This window comes from Anser brachyrhynchus (genome assembly GCF_964034855.1).
Source record: "Anser brachyrhynchus genome assembly, chromosome: 2".
In the NCBI taxonomy this organism is placed as follows: domain Eukaryota; kingdom Metazoa; phylum Chordata; class Aves; order Anseriformes; family Anatidae; genus Anser; species Anser brachyrhynchus.
Genome location: NC_137695.1, coordinates 133,305,153 through 133,323,391, shown reverse-complemented (window position 1 = coordinate 133,323,391; position 18,239 = coordinate 133,305,153). Strand labels below are relative to the sequence as shown.

Here is an 18,239-nt window from a genome sequence, read left to right as displayed (position 1 = left end):
AGCAATGAAATTACGTCAGCCTTGAAATGTTTTTCCCATGAGAACTACAGTACAAAGTCTTACAGAGAAGCTAAATGTTATGTTAGATACCACAAGAATAATCCCAGAACATGCTTTAATACGAGGGATCCTCTTAGTGATATGCCATCCTAATTTGGTGCCAAATTCTGCACAACTCCTTCACCACATCTAACCCTTATGATAACCCTCTGCGCATGTAACACCGGCACCTCCATGCTCCCATACCCATGCACACAAACACACTCAGACCTGCTGACATCACTGATGAAACTACAAAGATTCAGGACATGCTTGTCTGTGAGAAATGACTGCATAGTAACCAACAATTAAACAATACCTATTTGTTATAACAACTCACAATAAAAAAAAATCACAAAGTATATAACTATTAAAATTAATTCAGCCTTTGGTGTCAGAGGTGGCCTATTCTTGCTTTACTCCTTCAATTCCTTCTGACTTCTCTTCCCTTTAGAGGCTGGGGAGGCCGATAGTTTCTCAGCAAGCAGCAAGCGACCTCATCTTCAGCAGTGCTCAGCAGGCTGCGGAATTTGGCCAGCTGCAATTAAGAGAGAAGGTTCAGCAGGAAACCCTGGTGCTCACACTGATGAAAAAACATGCAGTAAAAACTAAAGATACTTCTCACATTTTTTACACTGGGCAGAATGGAAGTGTGTTTTTCTATGGCATGTGTAGAATGGCAATTCCACCATTTCTGTCCTCATAAATGTAAAACAATGACTCACGAGAAAAATCACCCAAGATACATGTCAGAATGAAGGGTAAAATGTAAGGATTATTTGTTTCCTATAGCGGAGACAGAACAGGCAGTTATTTCCATCTAGGCATAAGCTTCTCTGCTTAATCTGATCTCAGCAGAAACCCAGGTCAGAATTCCATGTCTAAACACTGGGAAATTGAAGTCTGAATTAGGATCTGAAGCTAGTATTTTGTCTAATTTCTAATATTTCCAATATTTCCTTTTTCTATATACCAACTTACTTTCTTTCTTCATTACCAAGGGCAGGATAGCACAAACATAATTTCATTTTAATAGTGCACTGAGTTGTATGCACACTGCATCTTAACTGCATTAAGGGCAAAAATGGTTAATCTTATCTTCCTCCACCCCACTCTACAGCTAATATTCATAATTCTATGTCACTCAGGTGCCTTGTAAGTTTCTAAAAATTTAAAATTTATTTTTCACATCTTTCAATCCGTAAAGTGCACCAAAAAGTGGGAAGTAAACTATAAAGTTCCAAAGAAATACACATTTGAGAAATAAAATAAATGGACAAACAGTATGAGTTATGGTATGAATCACAATGGCAAACATTACTAAAAACAAATACTTTTAACTCTATGCAAGCTTATATTTATATGAATATAGCACATTTATACTTTAATGCATAAGATATAACTACTATTTTTGAAATAGTAAAGACTGACTGTATTTTGCATCCTTTCCAATACTGTGTCCTCTGAAGCAGTTACACATGGATGTATGTATATAATGCTCAATATTTTATTAATTTTAGATTACCCCAAGTAAGAACCTTTTGACCTGAACAGTGGATTGTATTTGGGAAATTCATATCTTAATGCAAATTTTCAAACCTAGATACATATGCGTTGCAGCAACTTCTACAAGACCACACTGGAGGGAGTAGGGAAGAGATACAGATGAGGAAAATGGAAGCACTGACTGAATACATATTTTAAAATCAGTGAAAAACAGAATTTGAGGTCTGATTGCATGTCTAACAAGCATCTCTTTCAGTGAACTATTTCAAGATCTTGTGCAAAGATAGAAATCACCAGTTTTGCTGACTATATGGCCTAATGTTTTGAATTTTACTGAAGTATTTGTAATATTGACCATGAACTTGACAAATACTGTGGTGCAAAAGTCCTGAGATTTACAGTGAGACCAGCATATGGATAACATATCACAGGTGATGTACTTATTATCAGCTTCCAAGATTAAAGCTGCTATACTCTGATACACTTCAGCACCTCTCCACTGGGAGAAACACTTTACAGCAAAGATGATCAGCCCACTGGGTGTCACTGTTGCAACATTAATATATATAAATATAATGTGAAGTTAGTACTAAGTCATCTAAGTAGACTCTAGTTTTTAGAATATGTTGGTTCTTTTTAAAAAAGTGGATAATCAATAGCTGTTACACAAAGAAAGGCAACAAGAAGTCACGATAAATTTGATAGACACATTTTGTCCTTTGAAAATTTTACAAGGTATTCAATGTCAAGGTCTGCATAAAATATGTTCTTTTGGAGGCATTTACAATTTGAGGTCTTACAAAAGTAAATTTCTACAGCAGTTAAAAATCAAAATGCACCTGTTCGGAACAAACACTTATGGGCTCTCTCAGAACAATCCAGATGACACTTTCAAGAAGAGGTGGAACAGTGAGAGAGCCAAAGTAAGTCCAGTAGTCCAGGGATTTGGGAAGCAGACAGCTAGGATCGAAGTTTGTGAATAGTGCCCTTTTACCCTGGAAATTAAAAAGAAGCTCATTGTGGTTCTAGATTAAATATATTTAGCAAATTACTTCTTTTACAAGATCATTAGTGCCTTACATTCATTAACAATTAAAAAAGAAAAAAGAAAAAGGAACAAGTAATATTTAAAAGCATGAGCCCAAGTTAAATCATGCCAAAGGGGCAGAGCTTCACCATTATGGGGTGGGCTGGCTGCACCCTGAATGATTACAGCATGTGAGGGAATGCCTTTCAGATGAGGTGCTACTTCTGTGACAGCTTTGCTACCTGTGTCCTTGATGCTAGAAGGACACCATCAAAGGAGTCACATTAGCATAGAACCCCATAGCTGCAAATGACTGCAGGATGGAGTTTTGAGGAAGAGGTGAGAAAATGTTAGACATCCAACGTGTTCTTTATGGGGCTGGCAGAGTAACCCCACAACTTACTCTGTTACCCCCCACTCACTCTTCCCAGGCTTACTACTACTTCTCCCTGTTTGGGCTACCAGGCCAGAGATGCCTGCATGAAATGAGATGCTGCAAGCCTGGCTGATTTCTTTGACAAAAACAATAGCTTATTTCTCACCCTGTACCTCAGCAAAATAGGGGAGGAAACTTTTCCTTCCTCCTTTTTCACAGCTTCCCATGACTCATATTCCTTTCCTGTTAATATTCTCATAGCAATGGGCTAGTCAAAGACTACATTCCATGTCTTTCCCTCCGATCTCTGACTGTGTAAAAATATTCTGTCTACTGGTTTTCAAGTCTACCTAGCAAGAAATTTCCTAAACTGTCCCAAGTCAGAGTTAGATATGAATAGCTATGAAAGTAAGGAGTAGCAACTTGAAGGTGAAGGGATTAGCAGCCAGGTTAACAAAAACAAAACTAAAGCAACCATCAATATCAGGAGTGCTTTAGAAGCACTTGTTCACCTTGATTCTGATGGTGTCCAGGCGGTCAGTAATCTTCTTCAGCTGAGGGTTGCATTCTCCAATCTATTAAACAAGGGAGATTGAAAAAGTAATACCTGAGCTATGGAGAAAATTTGCAAAAATAAATGATCAGAAAGCAAATGTACTGAAACAGTTTTATGTAGCTTTACTTAAGTGACTGTGAGATCTGATGGATTTTGCAAGAATGAGGCTTTGACTAGCTGACTCTTAGAGACTGGATTCAGAAAAGATCCTCTCCCTTGCTCACAGTATTTATCTCTGGCCAATCATAGTAACTATTTAAGCGACAAAAGACCCACAAAATTTACATTGCAGGGACATTAAAGCGTTTTTTTAATGTTCTATATGGAGAAACTTTAAGGTTTCAGGCTTATATCAATAGTTGGAATTGGATGGTGTGCCTTTTCCATCTGTTTCTTCATGCAGAAGCCAATGAAGCTGTTGCAAGGGTTGAATTTCATCTTAGAATATATGCGGGAGGCAAAGATGTATATAACAATCAGAAGGAAATTCTCCATTTTATTTTATTTATTTTATTTTTGTTCATTTGTTCAATTATTTTTCAGAAGAAACTATCAGTGCAGAAACAAATATTTAAAGAAGCATTTGAACCAAATTAGATCACCCTCTTAAAGAAACATGTTAGTCAAACACAAGTTACTGGGATCTACAATAGAGGCAGCTAAATTATATTCCACATCTTACATTGTACAGGAGGGCAGACTAGGCCAACTGAAGAGTCTCACTGTCTTGAACATTTATTAATCTGTTTCTAATCTTAAAGGAAGTACAGCTTTCTATATTGGAAAGTAAATAATACTTTGTGTATTATGAAGGAAACACTATGATTTAATGCCCATACAAAACAAACATCTCTTTAACAATAATTAGACTATCATACGCCTTTGGGTTCATACTTCAGATTAATTTGGGGGTTGAAGCATTTTTTTCTTACCTTCAGAAATACAGCCATGACTGCCAATCCATCTGACTGACGAGCTGCCTCAACAAAACTGGAATATTTTTCTGCGTTCCAGTGAACCACATGAAGCTGAAAAGCAAGAGGCACAGACAGCATCAACTCTCGCTGAACTGAAAGAGTCATAAATTAATACTAGAACTTTTCATGGTGTTGACACTCTACTTTGCTTATTTGTATTCAGAGCCATTCAATTTTCTAATTGCAAGTATTTATTGAAATTGGTAATCATATAGTTCACACAAATGGCAACAAGCATTGCCAGTGGCGGGAATTATTCAAAATTTAGCAACGATCAGCACACCACTGTGTCCGGCAAACTGCTGTCGGGTCCCCAGGTTGTGAATCGAGAGGCTAAGGCAAGACATCCCATGGTTATGTAACTAAAGCTAAGGTTTTAAACCTATTTCTAGTTCAGCTGATTTTAAGATGTGATTGAAAAACATGAACATGTCATTAGTATTTTGCTCCTCTTTTTCCTTAATTAAGTTTTCAGAAAATCAGCCACATAAATAGCTAGAAAATGGGCAGAGGAACATGCATTAAGCTTGCACTGACATCTCTTCCTGTGTTAAGTTTAAGCTGACTATCAAAATTTCGTCTTTGGCACTTTCCAAATGTCATTTTATATGATAACTAGTAGCTAGGAACTTAAAAGTGGCTTGATATTCTCAGGTGAGCATTTGCATTCCCAACAGGTATTTTTCCAGAACTGTCCTATGGTAGTTTCTTTAAGAAGCTGAAGACACCTTACTGCAAGATGGGGTGTAGATGACTTGCTACCTGTCTTGTAGCCATGTGGAGAAAGGAAAAGACCATGAGGTCTACCCCCATACCACTTTGGTCCCTCCTGCTAAGCCAGGTTTCCTAAATCCTGCCCACGCTCTGCGCTGGGAGCTCAGGAAGCACCAGGACGTCCCAGCCTTGAGCAATGGTCCGACTGCTGAACTGGAGAGAGCACAAACACTCACACAGAGCTTAAGACTAAGTACTTCACAAATGTTAATTCCTCTCGCAAACCCTCAGTGGATTAGTAAATCTTATTACCCATAGCTTTAAGATAAGGAAATAGAGGCTCAGAAGCAGGGCATGGGATTGTTTTTTCCAAAATTGATGACCATCTTTTCAGACTTTGAACTTTACTCCTTAGGAGCGCTAAAAAGCAACTCCACTGATGACCTAAACTGGGATGAACCCCTGAAAAAAAGGCTTGGATTTGAAATACAACACTTTACTTTAAAACCCCCAAGTAAGAGCAGTTTAGGAAAGCTGGCACTTAAATAAAGTATTTGTATGGGATGCAACGTAACTACATGGTTGATACACAGGCCTAGGAAAGTGAAGATTTTGACTGCACATCTCAGTCTTTGCCTAGCCTCTGTGAGCTTCAGTTTTCCATATCTGTAGCACGGAGCTGTTACTTGGCGTTACAACACATAACGGGGTGTTTGCTGAGTACTTGGGCTCTCAGCGGCCAAGACATTACTTTCAGCAAGTAAGGAATCCCACTGAAATCAATAACAATACACGTATGCACACAATGAAACACATGCTGGCTCACAGCTTCAGAATCCATGAAGGAAAGTTGCTTACAGCTGTTGTTAATTAAACCAGGAGGAGAACAGAATCCACTAAACCATTTTTGGTCGCACTAATATCCTGGAGCTCAGCGCCTGCACCACTCATCATTATAGGTTCAAAGAAGCTACATTGAACAACTTTTAAACGAAAACATTTTTACATACACAGAAAGAAAACAGATACTCTCAGTCAAAATTGACTTTATTGTGGATTTTAAAAAAGCAAAAAAACAACAAAGAACAAAAAGCAAAATTCCCACAACTAAATGAGGCCCCCTCCCACTCCCTCATCACTTTGCCAAAAACCCCAAACCAACCCCCCCCCAAATTCAAAAGAAACAAGAGCTGTGAAACACTTTTGGGTACAGCCCCGTTCTCAATGGCTTGTGACTTCTCTTTTAAGGAATATATACCATCTTACCACCGCTCTGTCACTGCAGCTTGAGAGGAGACCTTGATCAGACCACACGTTGCCACAAAGAATGAGGTCATGGATGCCTTCTGCTTCCCGCTGGGTTTAGGGGGCTGAACCTTGCAGTCTTCTTTACCTGTAAGCTACTTTCTTCAATATAGTTGATGTTTTTTCTTGAAATCTTACTTCTTCCTCATGAAGGTGAAAACTGAAACCATCTTCGTTTCTCTCTCAGGTATTTTCTTTTGTGTGAACAGTGGTCAGAAGCCTTGGTCTGAATTCTGTGTTTCTTATCCCAAAGCCAAAATGACTTCTAGAGAGCTTCTTGTGGAGGGTTACCCAACCAACAGGCAACGGAAAGCTTTTTAGACTGGCTAGAAATTCACAGATATTTTCTCCTTCCATTTGGTTTCTTAGATGGTATACATATATATATTTTCTCAGCTAGAAATTTGGTTTTGGCACTTAATGGTTTTAAAGCACCTCTATTAATTCTTTATATTCCATCTCACCTGGTTCCTGTGGAAAACATAAGCCTTTAAACACTGCAAATGTCACTTTTCCCCATTAATGTCAGAAAACTGATTTTTTTTTCTGACCACTGTCTCTTATAGCATTTCCAGCAAAATCTGATCACACCACCGTGTATACATTTCAACTTTTTTTTCTTCTTTAGTATTACAAGTCTTTTATTTTTCCATTAGCTTTTATGCTTATACTTTTTACTTCTTTTTAACCCCAGAAAACTCTTCACTGTCTGAACTACGTGCTGTTAAAGATCTCAGTCTCATCAAAATACTTCATGTTACTTCTGTTTGCAAAGAGGAATCAGAAACTGCCAGACTGAATATTTTTGGACATTTGGACTACTCCAAGGCACTGAAGGAGACAGAACGGACCAAATGCGAAACACTTCAGGAAGACTGCTTGTCTTTTGATAAAATGGGGGGAGAATGAAAAGCAGGGAGAGGAGGGGCAAAAATATTCTCACAACGGAAAGCTAGTCACAAGCTTAGAGGAACAGACGACATGCAGAGCCTTACCTCTGCTGCATATTTCATCCCGTCCACCGCGTGCTCAGAGCCGGCTTCGTCGTTGGACCCCCAGTGGAAGTGAATCTGGCGCAGCCTGTAGGTCCCGCTGAGTGGCCCCCCGGTCAGCACTACAAACCCAAACACAAGGAAGAGGTTTCACTGCAGGAACGGAAGCTGCTGCCCACATCCTAAACTCACACCAGGCTTCGGTCTTCAGATATTGCCCTGTTTCTTCTCAAAAGCTCAAATGGGCTCTCCTTTCTTTGAAGTATTATATAGAAATCCTCATTTGTCCAGGATATGACTTTCAAAATTGCACTAATGTGTAGATTAGTGGGTTACTGACCATTAAAAAGTTACCACCAGGTTACCACCAGGTGTGTCTTGCTATGGGCTGGATATTTCTCAAAAGATGGGAAAATATTGCAAGGAGGAATGGTTTTAAACTATAAAAGGGTAGATTAAGATTAGATATTGGGAAGAAATTCTTTGCTGTGAGGGTGGTGAGGCACTGGCACAGGTTGCCCAGAGAAGCTGTGGATGCCCCATCCCTGGAAGTGTTCAAGGCCAGGCCGGATGGGGCTTTGAGCAACCTGGTCTAGTAAGACGTGTCCCTGCCCATAGCAGGGGGATTGGAACCAGATGATATTTAAGGTCCCTTCCAACACAAACCATCCTGTGATTCTATGATTCTATTTCTTTTTTGCAAGTAGCGTTCTATCTTGAATGTATCTAAAAGAATAACTGAGAAATGAAGCTTAAATAGAGATTCTGTGAATAAAGGAGAGGATCAGAAAAATAAAATGCGAACAAAATTTTTTCTCCTCCTTGAAATTTGAAGGACAGTAGCTGGATTATAAAAATTTTCAAGGCTCTTTCCTTCTTTTGCAACCAGATCCAGTTATGTAGACTGAAGTCTGAGAAACAGGATTGTATACTAAGCAAAAATATATATATCCATTGTACAAGTGCAATATTACGGACACTTAATTAGCCATTTATTTCAACTAAGCACCCATATGGGTGAGCTTTTGATTTTTTAAGTGCTTATCTTTTTCTAATCAGTTGGACGGACTCAAACCATCCCTGTCAAGTCTGCACAGAGACTTGAACATGAATGTCATTCGGAAAGATTCCTTACTTACTGCAAAACAGATCACCCCACTCTCCCTGCTCCATCCACACCTCCTTGGAGGGTCTGGAGATTAGTCTGAGCTGTTTTACTGGTTCATCATAGAGCTTTTAAGGAGAAAAGATGGGGGGTTCAACCAGATGGTTTTTAAATTAAGAACACTGGGAAAGAAAAGTAATTTTTTAGCTCTTCTAGATTTAATTCAAAACTTAAGTTTTGATAGGAGCAAAATGACACCAAGTAACAGTAAAAAGAATTCCTTAACTTGCCTATCTGCTGACACAAGTAGCCTGGGTAATGGAAAGGAACTGGAGGCAAAAATATTTGACCTTCTTAAAACTTTATCTCAAAACCACACTTTTACAGAGTTTATAAACCTAGTGAACAAAGGGGATGGGGAAGTGGCACTCCTAAAATAAATGATTTCTTTCAGGGACGGAGGACTTGTAGGCAAATGATCCTAAAAATGTGTAGAGATCAGGGTTCAAACTGGCTGAGGAGAAACAATTATGCAGAAATACATCAGCAGCACTCAGTGAAAAATTTCTGCTGAAAAATGTGGAAAATGGCCTGATGATGTATTTGTGTCATACAGTCGGTCATCATACAGTGGTAGTAAAAAATCTTCCATTCAAACAGCAATTAAGGAAGAAGTTAATCAGAAACTATTTGAAGAAAACATTAGTATCTCAAAGTTTGAAAAGAGCGGGAAGAAGAGGTATTTGAAACATTAATAAACCAATTTCAGGGAATGGAGCTGAAGTGGTACCAAAGAGGATAAAAAAAAAATTACACAAGCAGTTACAGGCCTGACAAACCAGCTTCAGTGCTGGTTGAAGTAAAGAAATAGTTCACACTAAATTCAGTTACTAATGTATTAAAAGATTCCAATGTATATAGTACCACTTAATTTGTTTTTTTTTCTTTTTCTTTTCATAAAACCACCATATGGCAGGAGTGCTTACTTCACAAGGGTGCCCCAGAGGCCAAATTTTGGCCCTAGAAAATTCAGTATTTTTTGATCAATGACCTGAAAGAAAACAAAAACATTACTGATAAAGTTTGTCAGTGACAAATATTAGGGAAAATAATGAATAATTCAGTTTACAGATACAGAAGGTTTTTTTTTTTGTGTGTGTGTGTAAGTAATGAATGAAAATGGACAAAATGTAAAGCCATGCACGTACGACTGAAGAACGTCGTTCATACATAGAAGACACGGAGTTTCCTGAAAATGACTGGGGATTACATTTGTTAATTATCTAATCAACAGCTGCCAGTGCTTTGTTGTAACTTGGGCTTTATCCTTGGATATATGGCCTGAGGAAAGTAGTAGGAAGAGGATCATATTACCACTGCTTTGGTACTAATCTTAGCCTACAGAAATACGATCAGGACCTATCACTTCATGGATGGAGTTAGAAAGTGGAAGAGGTTCTTGCTGTACTCATATTCTGTTTGTTTGTTTGCTTGTTTAAGAAAATGAATTTAAAGGCTGAGTTGATCCAACTCACACCAGAAATAAAGTGTGATTTTGGTTTTTTTTAATTGTGAGGGTAATTAACAATTAGAAAAACTTACCAAAGGTGGTGGTAGATTCGTCATCGCTGGAAATTTTGAAATCAAGATTGTATGTTTTTCTAAGAGATGTGCTTTAGTTCACCCACACCTACTAGACTTGAAGCAGAGATTAATTCTGGGAAGTCGCTTGGCCTCTGAGACACACGAGGTCAGACCAGATCACTGACGGTCAGCTGGTGGTTTTCAGGCAACATCGTGTTGCACATATCAACGGGAAATTCAAGAGTTAAACTAAGACTGTCCAGGAGAGCAAAGTATGATGTTGTCTCCATCTATGTCTGTAGCCACTACAAGCCAATAGGTCCTCAGGACTAATGGACAGGATGATCATGAATTAGTCCCCCTCTGGCTCTGATTCTTGTGAATGCACCACACTGGCTTGGATCCTCAGCTAAGCCTCATGTAGCCACAAAAGGATTTTATTGCTTCAAGAAACTGCACTCCTGCAGTTTCAGTGGAGGGGTGCTAGCTCTCCTACCATCCAAGAGACGTTTTTAAAGATGAAGGCACTAACATTACAAAGACTACACTAAACCAGAGAACTTCTAAATAAGAATTATGGCTTGCAAAAAGGGAAGATACACACTCCTACAAAAGACTGGGACAATGACACTTCTTAGAGAAGAAAAGGGATCACTTGGGATGTATTTCATTTGTTCTGTATTGGCTCTTTCCTGACATAAGAAGTCCAGGCATGGATTATAAAAGGAAAAAAATATATAACCAAACCTGCAACTAAAGTCAGGTAAGAGACTTGAGCGATTCGGTTGGAATGAACCTGTAATGAGACACAAAGGATTCATCTGCAGTGAGAGAGCAGCATTTGAAAAATGGTACACAACACCGTTCAAACAGGGGTGCTGACGCTATCTAGCTGGTTGGGGTGGATCAAACCATCCGTGTGAAGAGGGAATCCTAGCGCTTCCTGAGAAACGCAACCTCGGACTCATCTGGAATTATGTCCCCACATTGCAACACGCTGAAAATCTGGGGAAAAGGGAATTTCGCATCTGGAGGAGTGGAGCTTACTGGTTATGAGGAGGTCACAGCCGGCAGAGAGACAGGCCCAGGCTGTACTACATTCAGGAAACGGTGGAAGGAAACACGGTGCAATAGGAAAGGAACAAACCTGATTTGTTTACGGTGTCATCAAACTCAACACTGGTGGAGTGCCCGTTGTTGAGGATGATTTTAGCAGACGCCGGGTCGTAATTGGGATTTAAAGGACGGAGAGAGGGATCATACTTGGTTTCCTCAGTTTTGATGTCGATGGGTGACTGACGATCTCCATTAGCGACAGGAAAAACCTCCTTCCAGTGGGCAGGCCCTGCGAGGCATGGGAAGAGAAGCTTCATGAGAAAACAGACTGCTTGAATTTTTCTTGCTTACCTTCCTATAAATTCAAAATGTGTGCATCAGAAAACCCTAGCTCAAAATATCCAGCTACATTTGTTGTACCACCTTGCAACAGCAGCTGGTGGGACCCCTTCACCTACCTTGCCTAATGTATCTAAATGTATTTGGCCTTGAAACCAGGCCATGTGCAGTAGGCAGATTTTTGATTACACACAACTAAGGCTCAGCTATGCACAAGCCATATCCAGCAAGTGTTCTTTCAAATCAAGTATCCTGTATGCAACAGGCACTGTGCCTCACTAAATTTTCGACATGACATTTTTGCCTGATACCGTGTCTCATTATGTCTTTAGGGATTCCCTCTTACCCACCCAATGTCCACCCAACCCAAAAGGGTTTTTACATCATAGTCACTGGCAGCAAAAGATTTGAGAACACATCCTCCTGCCAACTATGCTGAATGAGATGGGGAGACGTCAAAAAAAAAGACAAAAAGGTGATGTGCACGCAATCCTGGGGTCTGAAGGCAGTGCCTGTAACCAAACCATCGCTGCCCACCGATCACCTCCTCCCAGTGCATCAGCCCTGCAAACCAGCTGTCACACCAGCAGAGAGGCGGCCATCCTCTCACTAAAATGTCTCCGTATGTACATGTGTGCACACGTGCAAGCATTGTCTTTGTAAATCAGCAATAGAGTTGTGAGAAAAAATGGCAAACGTCATTCTAAAGTAGTAAGAAAAGCTTCATAGATAAGAAGTGTGAAGTGAACCTCACACACACAACCCAATAAGAACACATGTGCCATAGCTGAACCATAGCTGAATAATAAACGATATGGAAAGAGGTTGTAAGAAAAAAATGGGAACAATGTGTTGCTGGGGGAATATGTCCTACCACGTAAAGGCAGCAAACAAGTTGTAGTCTAGGCAAGAGGTGATGGGAAGGGAATATGAAAAAGTGGGGAAAAAAGATGGAAAAAGGGGAAAGGGGGGGGAAAAGGAGGGTTAAAGGAGGGAGAACGGGGGTAAAAGAGGGAAAAAGTGTGGAGGGAGGGGGACTGGAGAAGGCGGGGAAGGAGGTGGAAGGGAGAAAAAGGGTAGGGGGAAGGGAAGAGAAAATTTCTAGAGCAAATGACCTCTCAGTATTATAAAGAGCATAGGAATTGTTTTTTCCCTCGGGTTTATCAAAGGTAAGAAGCATAATAACTAAGAGTGACTAGATATTAGAAAAACTTAAATATGAGCATCAAAACTGAGCTTGTAAAATCTGCACCCCCAGAAATCCTCATTGCTCCCTATACGGAAGGTAACTGATCTCAGTTTAAAAACCAGCCTGTTGTTTTGGATCTTTCTGGATGTCTCATCACTTAAATAAACACAATGACAAAAAAGGAGTAGAATGTAGTATGCTGTGATTAATAGCCTGACATCAAAAGCAGTCAGATAGCTTTCTTTCCTTGACTTCAATTGCAGTGAACATAGCTCAGAAATTCGCAGGTGCTAAAACAGCCCTGGCGCCCTGCAGTAAATCAGGGAGGGCCGAGGGGGAGCAGCCCGCAGAGCCACCTGGGCACGGCCGGGCTGGCCCCCGAGCAGCACCAAAAAATGCAAGAGGAAAGGAGTAGCTCACAAAGACCAGCTACGTCTTCAGGTAGAACAAGGGCTTTGGGTCTTGAATTTGTTAAAACGTAATTTTGCTAATGACTTCATTAACTAAACCCATTAGGCAAACCACTTCTAAGGCAGAAAGTAAAAATCCTCCTGGTTTGAAATACAAAGTTGCTTGAACTTAATTCTTCTCACTTCACAGATGATGGTCAAAGCCATACAATATTTTAATTAAATTCAGTTTAGCAAGTGATATAATCTTAATTCTGTTTAGATTCTAGTACCTTCCAGTTGGAGACAAAACGCACAATTTTATTCATTGAAGAAGCACTCACTACTTCATCATTTATACCTAACTGCTAAGATTTAAGGTGCTTAGAAAAATCATATTGCTACTTCATTTTAATGCTTAGGATATTCCTAACCCGAGAAAAGGCAAAGTATATTTATGTGGTTAACTACTTTGTCCTATTGCTCCATCTCAGCAATAACTATACTTAGCATACAGCAAATAGTATGAGTGATTTGCATTCATAAGTAATATAAGTGGGGCAAAAAGAGGACCCGAGCGTGTGATTCTGACATTAGCTAATCATTCAACAATGAACTAAAAAGACATTGTACCTGCGTTGGTGCTTGTCCTTAGCTCAGATAACCAAAATTCTGTTTTTACTTTGGTGATTAAGAATCTGTCAGTAACAAAAGACTGCCAGAAATCGGTCCTTGCAAAATATACAGGAAAATAAGCTCATTTTGCACCACCTAGTTTTATCAAGTGGTATTCCTTACTAGCTTATCTACCAGCAACCCTACTGCAATAACCCCACTCTTCCTATGCTATGAAAATTGCGCCTCTGTTCATTACTACTGACCCCATCCCAAAGCAAGCATTGTGTATGTCTGTTGGAAAATAAGTCATTACTGTTGGAAGACAACAGACATGATGTTCATTTTTTAATTTACTGAAGGAACTTATGAAGTTTCCTCTTGTTGATGGAAAAATGCTCTTTTGCTAGAGGAGGCTAGCTAGTAACTCTCAACAATCAAAGCCACTGTAGCCAAGATTTAAGACACAAACCTAGACCATCTGCTCTGAAGACTGCATACTTTTATTTTGCACACTTTATTTTACAGACACCACTACCTAATGTGATGCACAGCTCTGTCACTTTATATTTGACTTATGGCACTCACCAGCATTGCACACATCAATTTATGAACCAGATCTCATAATGAAGGCAGTTATGAATTTGTCAGGAAATGCAGCTTACTGTAGCACCTAACTGCAGTGCTTTTATCCAGCTGAAGTTAAAGGTGATGAGTTTCATCAAAAGGCTGGACTAACTTGAAACAAGCCTAGCGGAGGCATTGCAGGATACGGTTTGGTTGCAGTGAGCCTCTATACTTGCATAAATATAGTATATACAGACAAAAAAGTGAATTATTAATTTTTTTTTGACAGTTTGGTATCATATGCAGAAATTTTATTGGTTTGGCATGGTCTGATCTTTTCAGGAGCACATCCTCGATTCTAAAGAGGATCCGTTGCCCAGTTTGTCATATATGAAATGCTTAAACTTATACAGTTAGGCTTGCAAGTAATTTGGTTACATATTAGTTTCTAAAAATATTAGCTCTGGAGAGAACAATTGAAAATTCACAATGGGTAAAATTAAGTGGAATTTTCCAATGCAGACATCAAAACTATGTAATTATTCTCAGGGAGAAAAGAAAAGGAATTCATCTCTTTTTATTTATAAAATACCTCAGTGTTAGAGTCGTAACAGACCAAGAGACATGTTTGCAGTTAAACACAATACATATACATACTTTCCACATAATTTAGTAAATTTGTTAAACTTTATTTATCAAACCTATTAAAATTTAATAAACCCTATTTATTAAACCTATTAAATTTATTAAGAAGCAAACTTAAGGCAATTGATTCTCGACTTGTCTTCTAACTAAAGTGGTTCCCGTTTGTGTAAGAGATCTGCTTCTGCAGAGGGTTGAGAGCGTTCCCCCCCTGCACTGCAAGCTCAAGCAGCTGTGAAAAGCACGCATGATGATGCCACACTGAAGCCAGTTTTCCAGATCTCAGTATTACGCCTCTATATGTAAGCACCATCAAAACTGTGAGGCAAGAATAAAGGCAAGAAAACAAAGGCAAAGTTTTGCATAGAAATAAAATAATGCCTCTTAGCATTTCAGAGATACATGCTTCAAAGCAGTGAGGAACATTTCATTCTGTGCATACCAGTCAGCCCTTGTTCTACACAGATATACCATAAATGCAGACGGGTATTCGTAATATTTGACAGTTTATGCACAAAATGATTTACGTTGCACTTATTATTGCTAAGGGACAAATGAGTTTTTCCCCGGTTTAAAAAAACAGTGCTTTTATCACTGCAAGTACCAAATGCTGATGTCAGAATGGATGCAGATGTCTTTCCAACTCTTCAGAAAGTCAACCTGAATATATGACTGCATGCAATTCAATTAATTTCACTCATTGCTACTTCCTTAGTTGCAAAAGCTGAACTTAGTTCCAGGGAAACTGTTTGGGGCCATGCAGGGCAACAACATTTTTCAAGATTAACAGCAATTTCATGCATCCACTATTTGGCGAAACAAGAAAAAAGCAAAACCAGTAAACTAAACACATAAAATGAGAAAGAATTAAGAAATAAAATGGATGCTAGGGAAAAGCAGTCAAGCGTTGGGTATCCAAACCTCTCTCCTTTTATTCTCTTGTGAGAGGTGAAGGGAAGGGGATGGGCTGATGGGGACCTCCCCACCTGGCAGCTGCTGGGGGCTTCGAGGGAGGAGGAGAGAAAGTCAAACTCCACCCCGAGTAAGTTATCAGCCGGTAAACAGAGTTTGGTATACGAGAGAGGGGGCCTCAAGCAGGGTCCAGGGCCACCCTGATAGAAATTCTGGTGCCCTCCCCTTCCTAGAAGCTGAGGATAGCACAGGAGGAGGGCTAGGATAAGGGAAGGAAAGCAGGTTTCTTATCTGGACCCTGCAGGTGAAGTCCACAGAGCCCATGGAAAACATATGGAGAAACAAACTAGAAAAAACAAGACCCATTTATGTCTTAAGGGGAGGGGCAGAGCACGCTGCACAACAGTAGATAACATGCCTGATCATCACAACATCGCTGTGATCCACCACCACCACCCAGTTTTTCAGGAAAAGTACATCCATCCAAGAAAAGATTGAGCAAAAAGCCCAGAAAGGAAGGGCAGCGCTTGTGCAAGCAGCGCTCCAGACTCCAAGTGATGATACTAACGAAGTGTACTCCTACGGGCACGAGTATGTGTAAATACAGCCATACTTTTTCACCTTTTACTACACGCAGAGTTTTATTCCTCTGTGTAATAAAACAGACAACACAAGTTACTCCATGTGTGTGATCCAGACTGACTCCAGCTTGCAGAGGTGCCTTTACTTCTGCTTGCATGAATCGGGAGCCAGTCTGCACACCGGAGCAGCGTTTGCATGACTTACGATGCAAAACAGAGGAAAAGCCTTTAAGCCTACTGATGAGCCCATTTGGGGACTTCAAAGGCCGAGAAGATGAAGGAAACCGAGAAATAACCAAGATCCAAAGGGATCTATCTCCTCTTTGCTGCGCGGTTACGCACTCAGACGACCGACCCCGACGCTTCCCACCGCGGGACAGGAGCGGGACATCACCGGTGGGCTGACCCCGGCCCGGCGTGTGTCCCAAAAAGACCCGCTAACAAAACTACGTGCCCCAGCGGACGAGGCACCGGCAACCCCGGCAGGACCGGGCCAGCCCCGGCCTTCCAGCCCCGCGCCGCCCCCTCGCTCGCAGGGGATGCTGCTCGCATCGCTCCCACCCCAAATCCCGCCCGCCCCGTCGGAGCGGAGCCCCGGCGGCACCTCCAGCTCCCGGCAGCGCCCACACGGAGCTGCCCGAGACGGCTCCGGGAGCGGAGCCCACCCCCCGCGACGGCCGCGGTCGCCCCGACGGGAGCCCCCCTGCCCCCGACGGGGGGCTCCGCGCAGCCGCCCCCCTACCGTTGTGCTCGTCGTAGCCCCAGTGCAGCATGGCTCCGGCCTCGGGGCGGCACGGCTCGGCACGGCTCGGGACGAGACGGGATGGGACGGGACGGGACGGGACGGGACGGGACGGGACGGGACGGGACGGCAACAGCGCCCTCGCCGGCACCGCCGCCCGCTTTGAAGGCGCCGGGCGGCGACGCCCCGATGCCCCGCCGCCGATAAGCGGCCAGCCCCGGCCCCCCCCCCGCTCCCGGCCCGCGGCTGGGGCCCCCGTCGGAGCCGCCCGAGGGGCCCGGGCTGCAGCAGGGCGGGGGGCCCGGCGGGTGCCCGCCTCCTGCCGGGGCTTCCCCGCGCTGCCCCGGCCCCAGTGCTGCAGGTGCCCGGGGACGCGAGGCTTTCGTGCAAACCATGCAAAATGACTTTTTTTTTTTTCTTATAAATTTATTTCATTTTCATAGAATCATTAATGTTGGAAGAGACCTCCAAGATCATCTGGTCCAACCATCACCCTACCACCAGAATCACCCACTAAACCATGTCCCTGAGCACCATGTCCAACCTTTCCTTGAACACCCCCAGGGACGGTGACTCCACCGCCTCCCTGGGCAACCCGTCCCAATGCCTGCCTGCTCTCTCTGAGAATAAATGTCTCCTCATTTCCAGCCTGAACCTCCCCTGGCGCAACTTGAGGCCATTCCCTCCTGTCCTATCAGTGGTTATCTGCAGTCATGGCCTAGATAAATCATGGTTGTACGAAAGACTCCTGAAGCTCTATAAACGTTTCACACTCTCAGCTGACAGCCTAACACTTCAAACGAACTGAACACTGCTCTGCCAAAATCCATCGCCCCGTCCTCTCTCCAGAAGACATGATGAGGCTCTCTCCTTTCTTACCTTATGCCTTACCTATTTAAAAAATTATTTCACTCTATTTTATTTTATTTCATTTTATTTTACTTCTTTTATTTTATTTTATTTTATTTTATTTTATTTTATTTTATTTTATTTTATTCCATTCCATTCCTTCCCTTCCCTTCCCTT

General features: G+C 41.5%; 1 protein-coding gene across 2 annotated transcripts; it reads right to left on the bottom strand.

Annotated features, from left to right (window-relative positions):
• Positions 1 to 349: 349 nt before the first annotated feature.
• Positions 350 to 18,169, bottom strand: LOC308190230 (carbonic anhydrase 13-like). Of its 2 annotated transcripts, XM_080581283.1 has the most exons (9): positions 17,214 to 18,169; positions 11,329 to 11,526; positions 10,929 to 10,977; positions 10,200 to 10,225; positions 7,496 to 7,614; positions 4,437 to 4,532; positions 3,461 to 3,523; positions 2,385 to 2,540; positions 350 to 577 (listed from the first exon to the last, which is right to left on the bottom strand). In XM_080581283.1, the coding sequence occupies exons 1-9, from the start codon at positions 17,242 to 17,244 to the stop codon at positions 464 to 466; spliced, it is 852 nt and encodes a 283-aa protein (XP_080437409.1). In that variant the 5' UTR covers positions 17,245 to 18,169; the 3' UTR covers positions 350 to 463. The 2 variants fall into 2 exon arrangements, with proteins under 2 accessions (XP_080437409.1, XP_080437408.1); XM_080581282.1 differs by lacking the exons at positions 10,200 to 10,225; positions 10,929 to 10,977.
• Between the last annotated feature and the right edge of the window lie 70 nt (positions 18,170 to 18,239).

Bases quoted from the DNA above. Each gene is read 5' to 3' on its own strand.
- LOC308190230 (XM_080581283.1), bottom strand. From the start codon at position 17,244: ATGCTGCACTGGGGCTACGACGAGCACAACG. The intron at 10,226-10,928 runs GTTTGGTTATAT...CAAAATTTCCAG, and splicing joins TTACCTGACTTTAGTTGCAG to CGATGACGAATCTACCACCA. The intron at 2,541-3,460 runs GTGAACAAGTGC...TTTAATTTCCAG, and splicing joins TGGACACCATCAGAATCAAG to GGTAAAAGGGCACTATTCAC.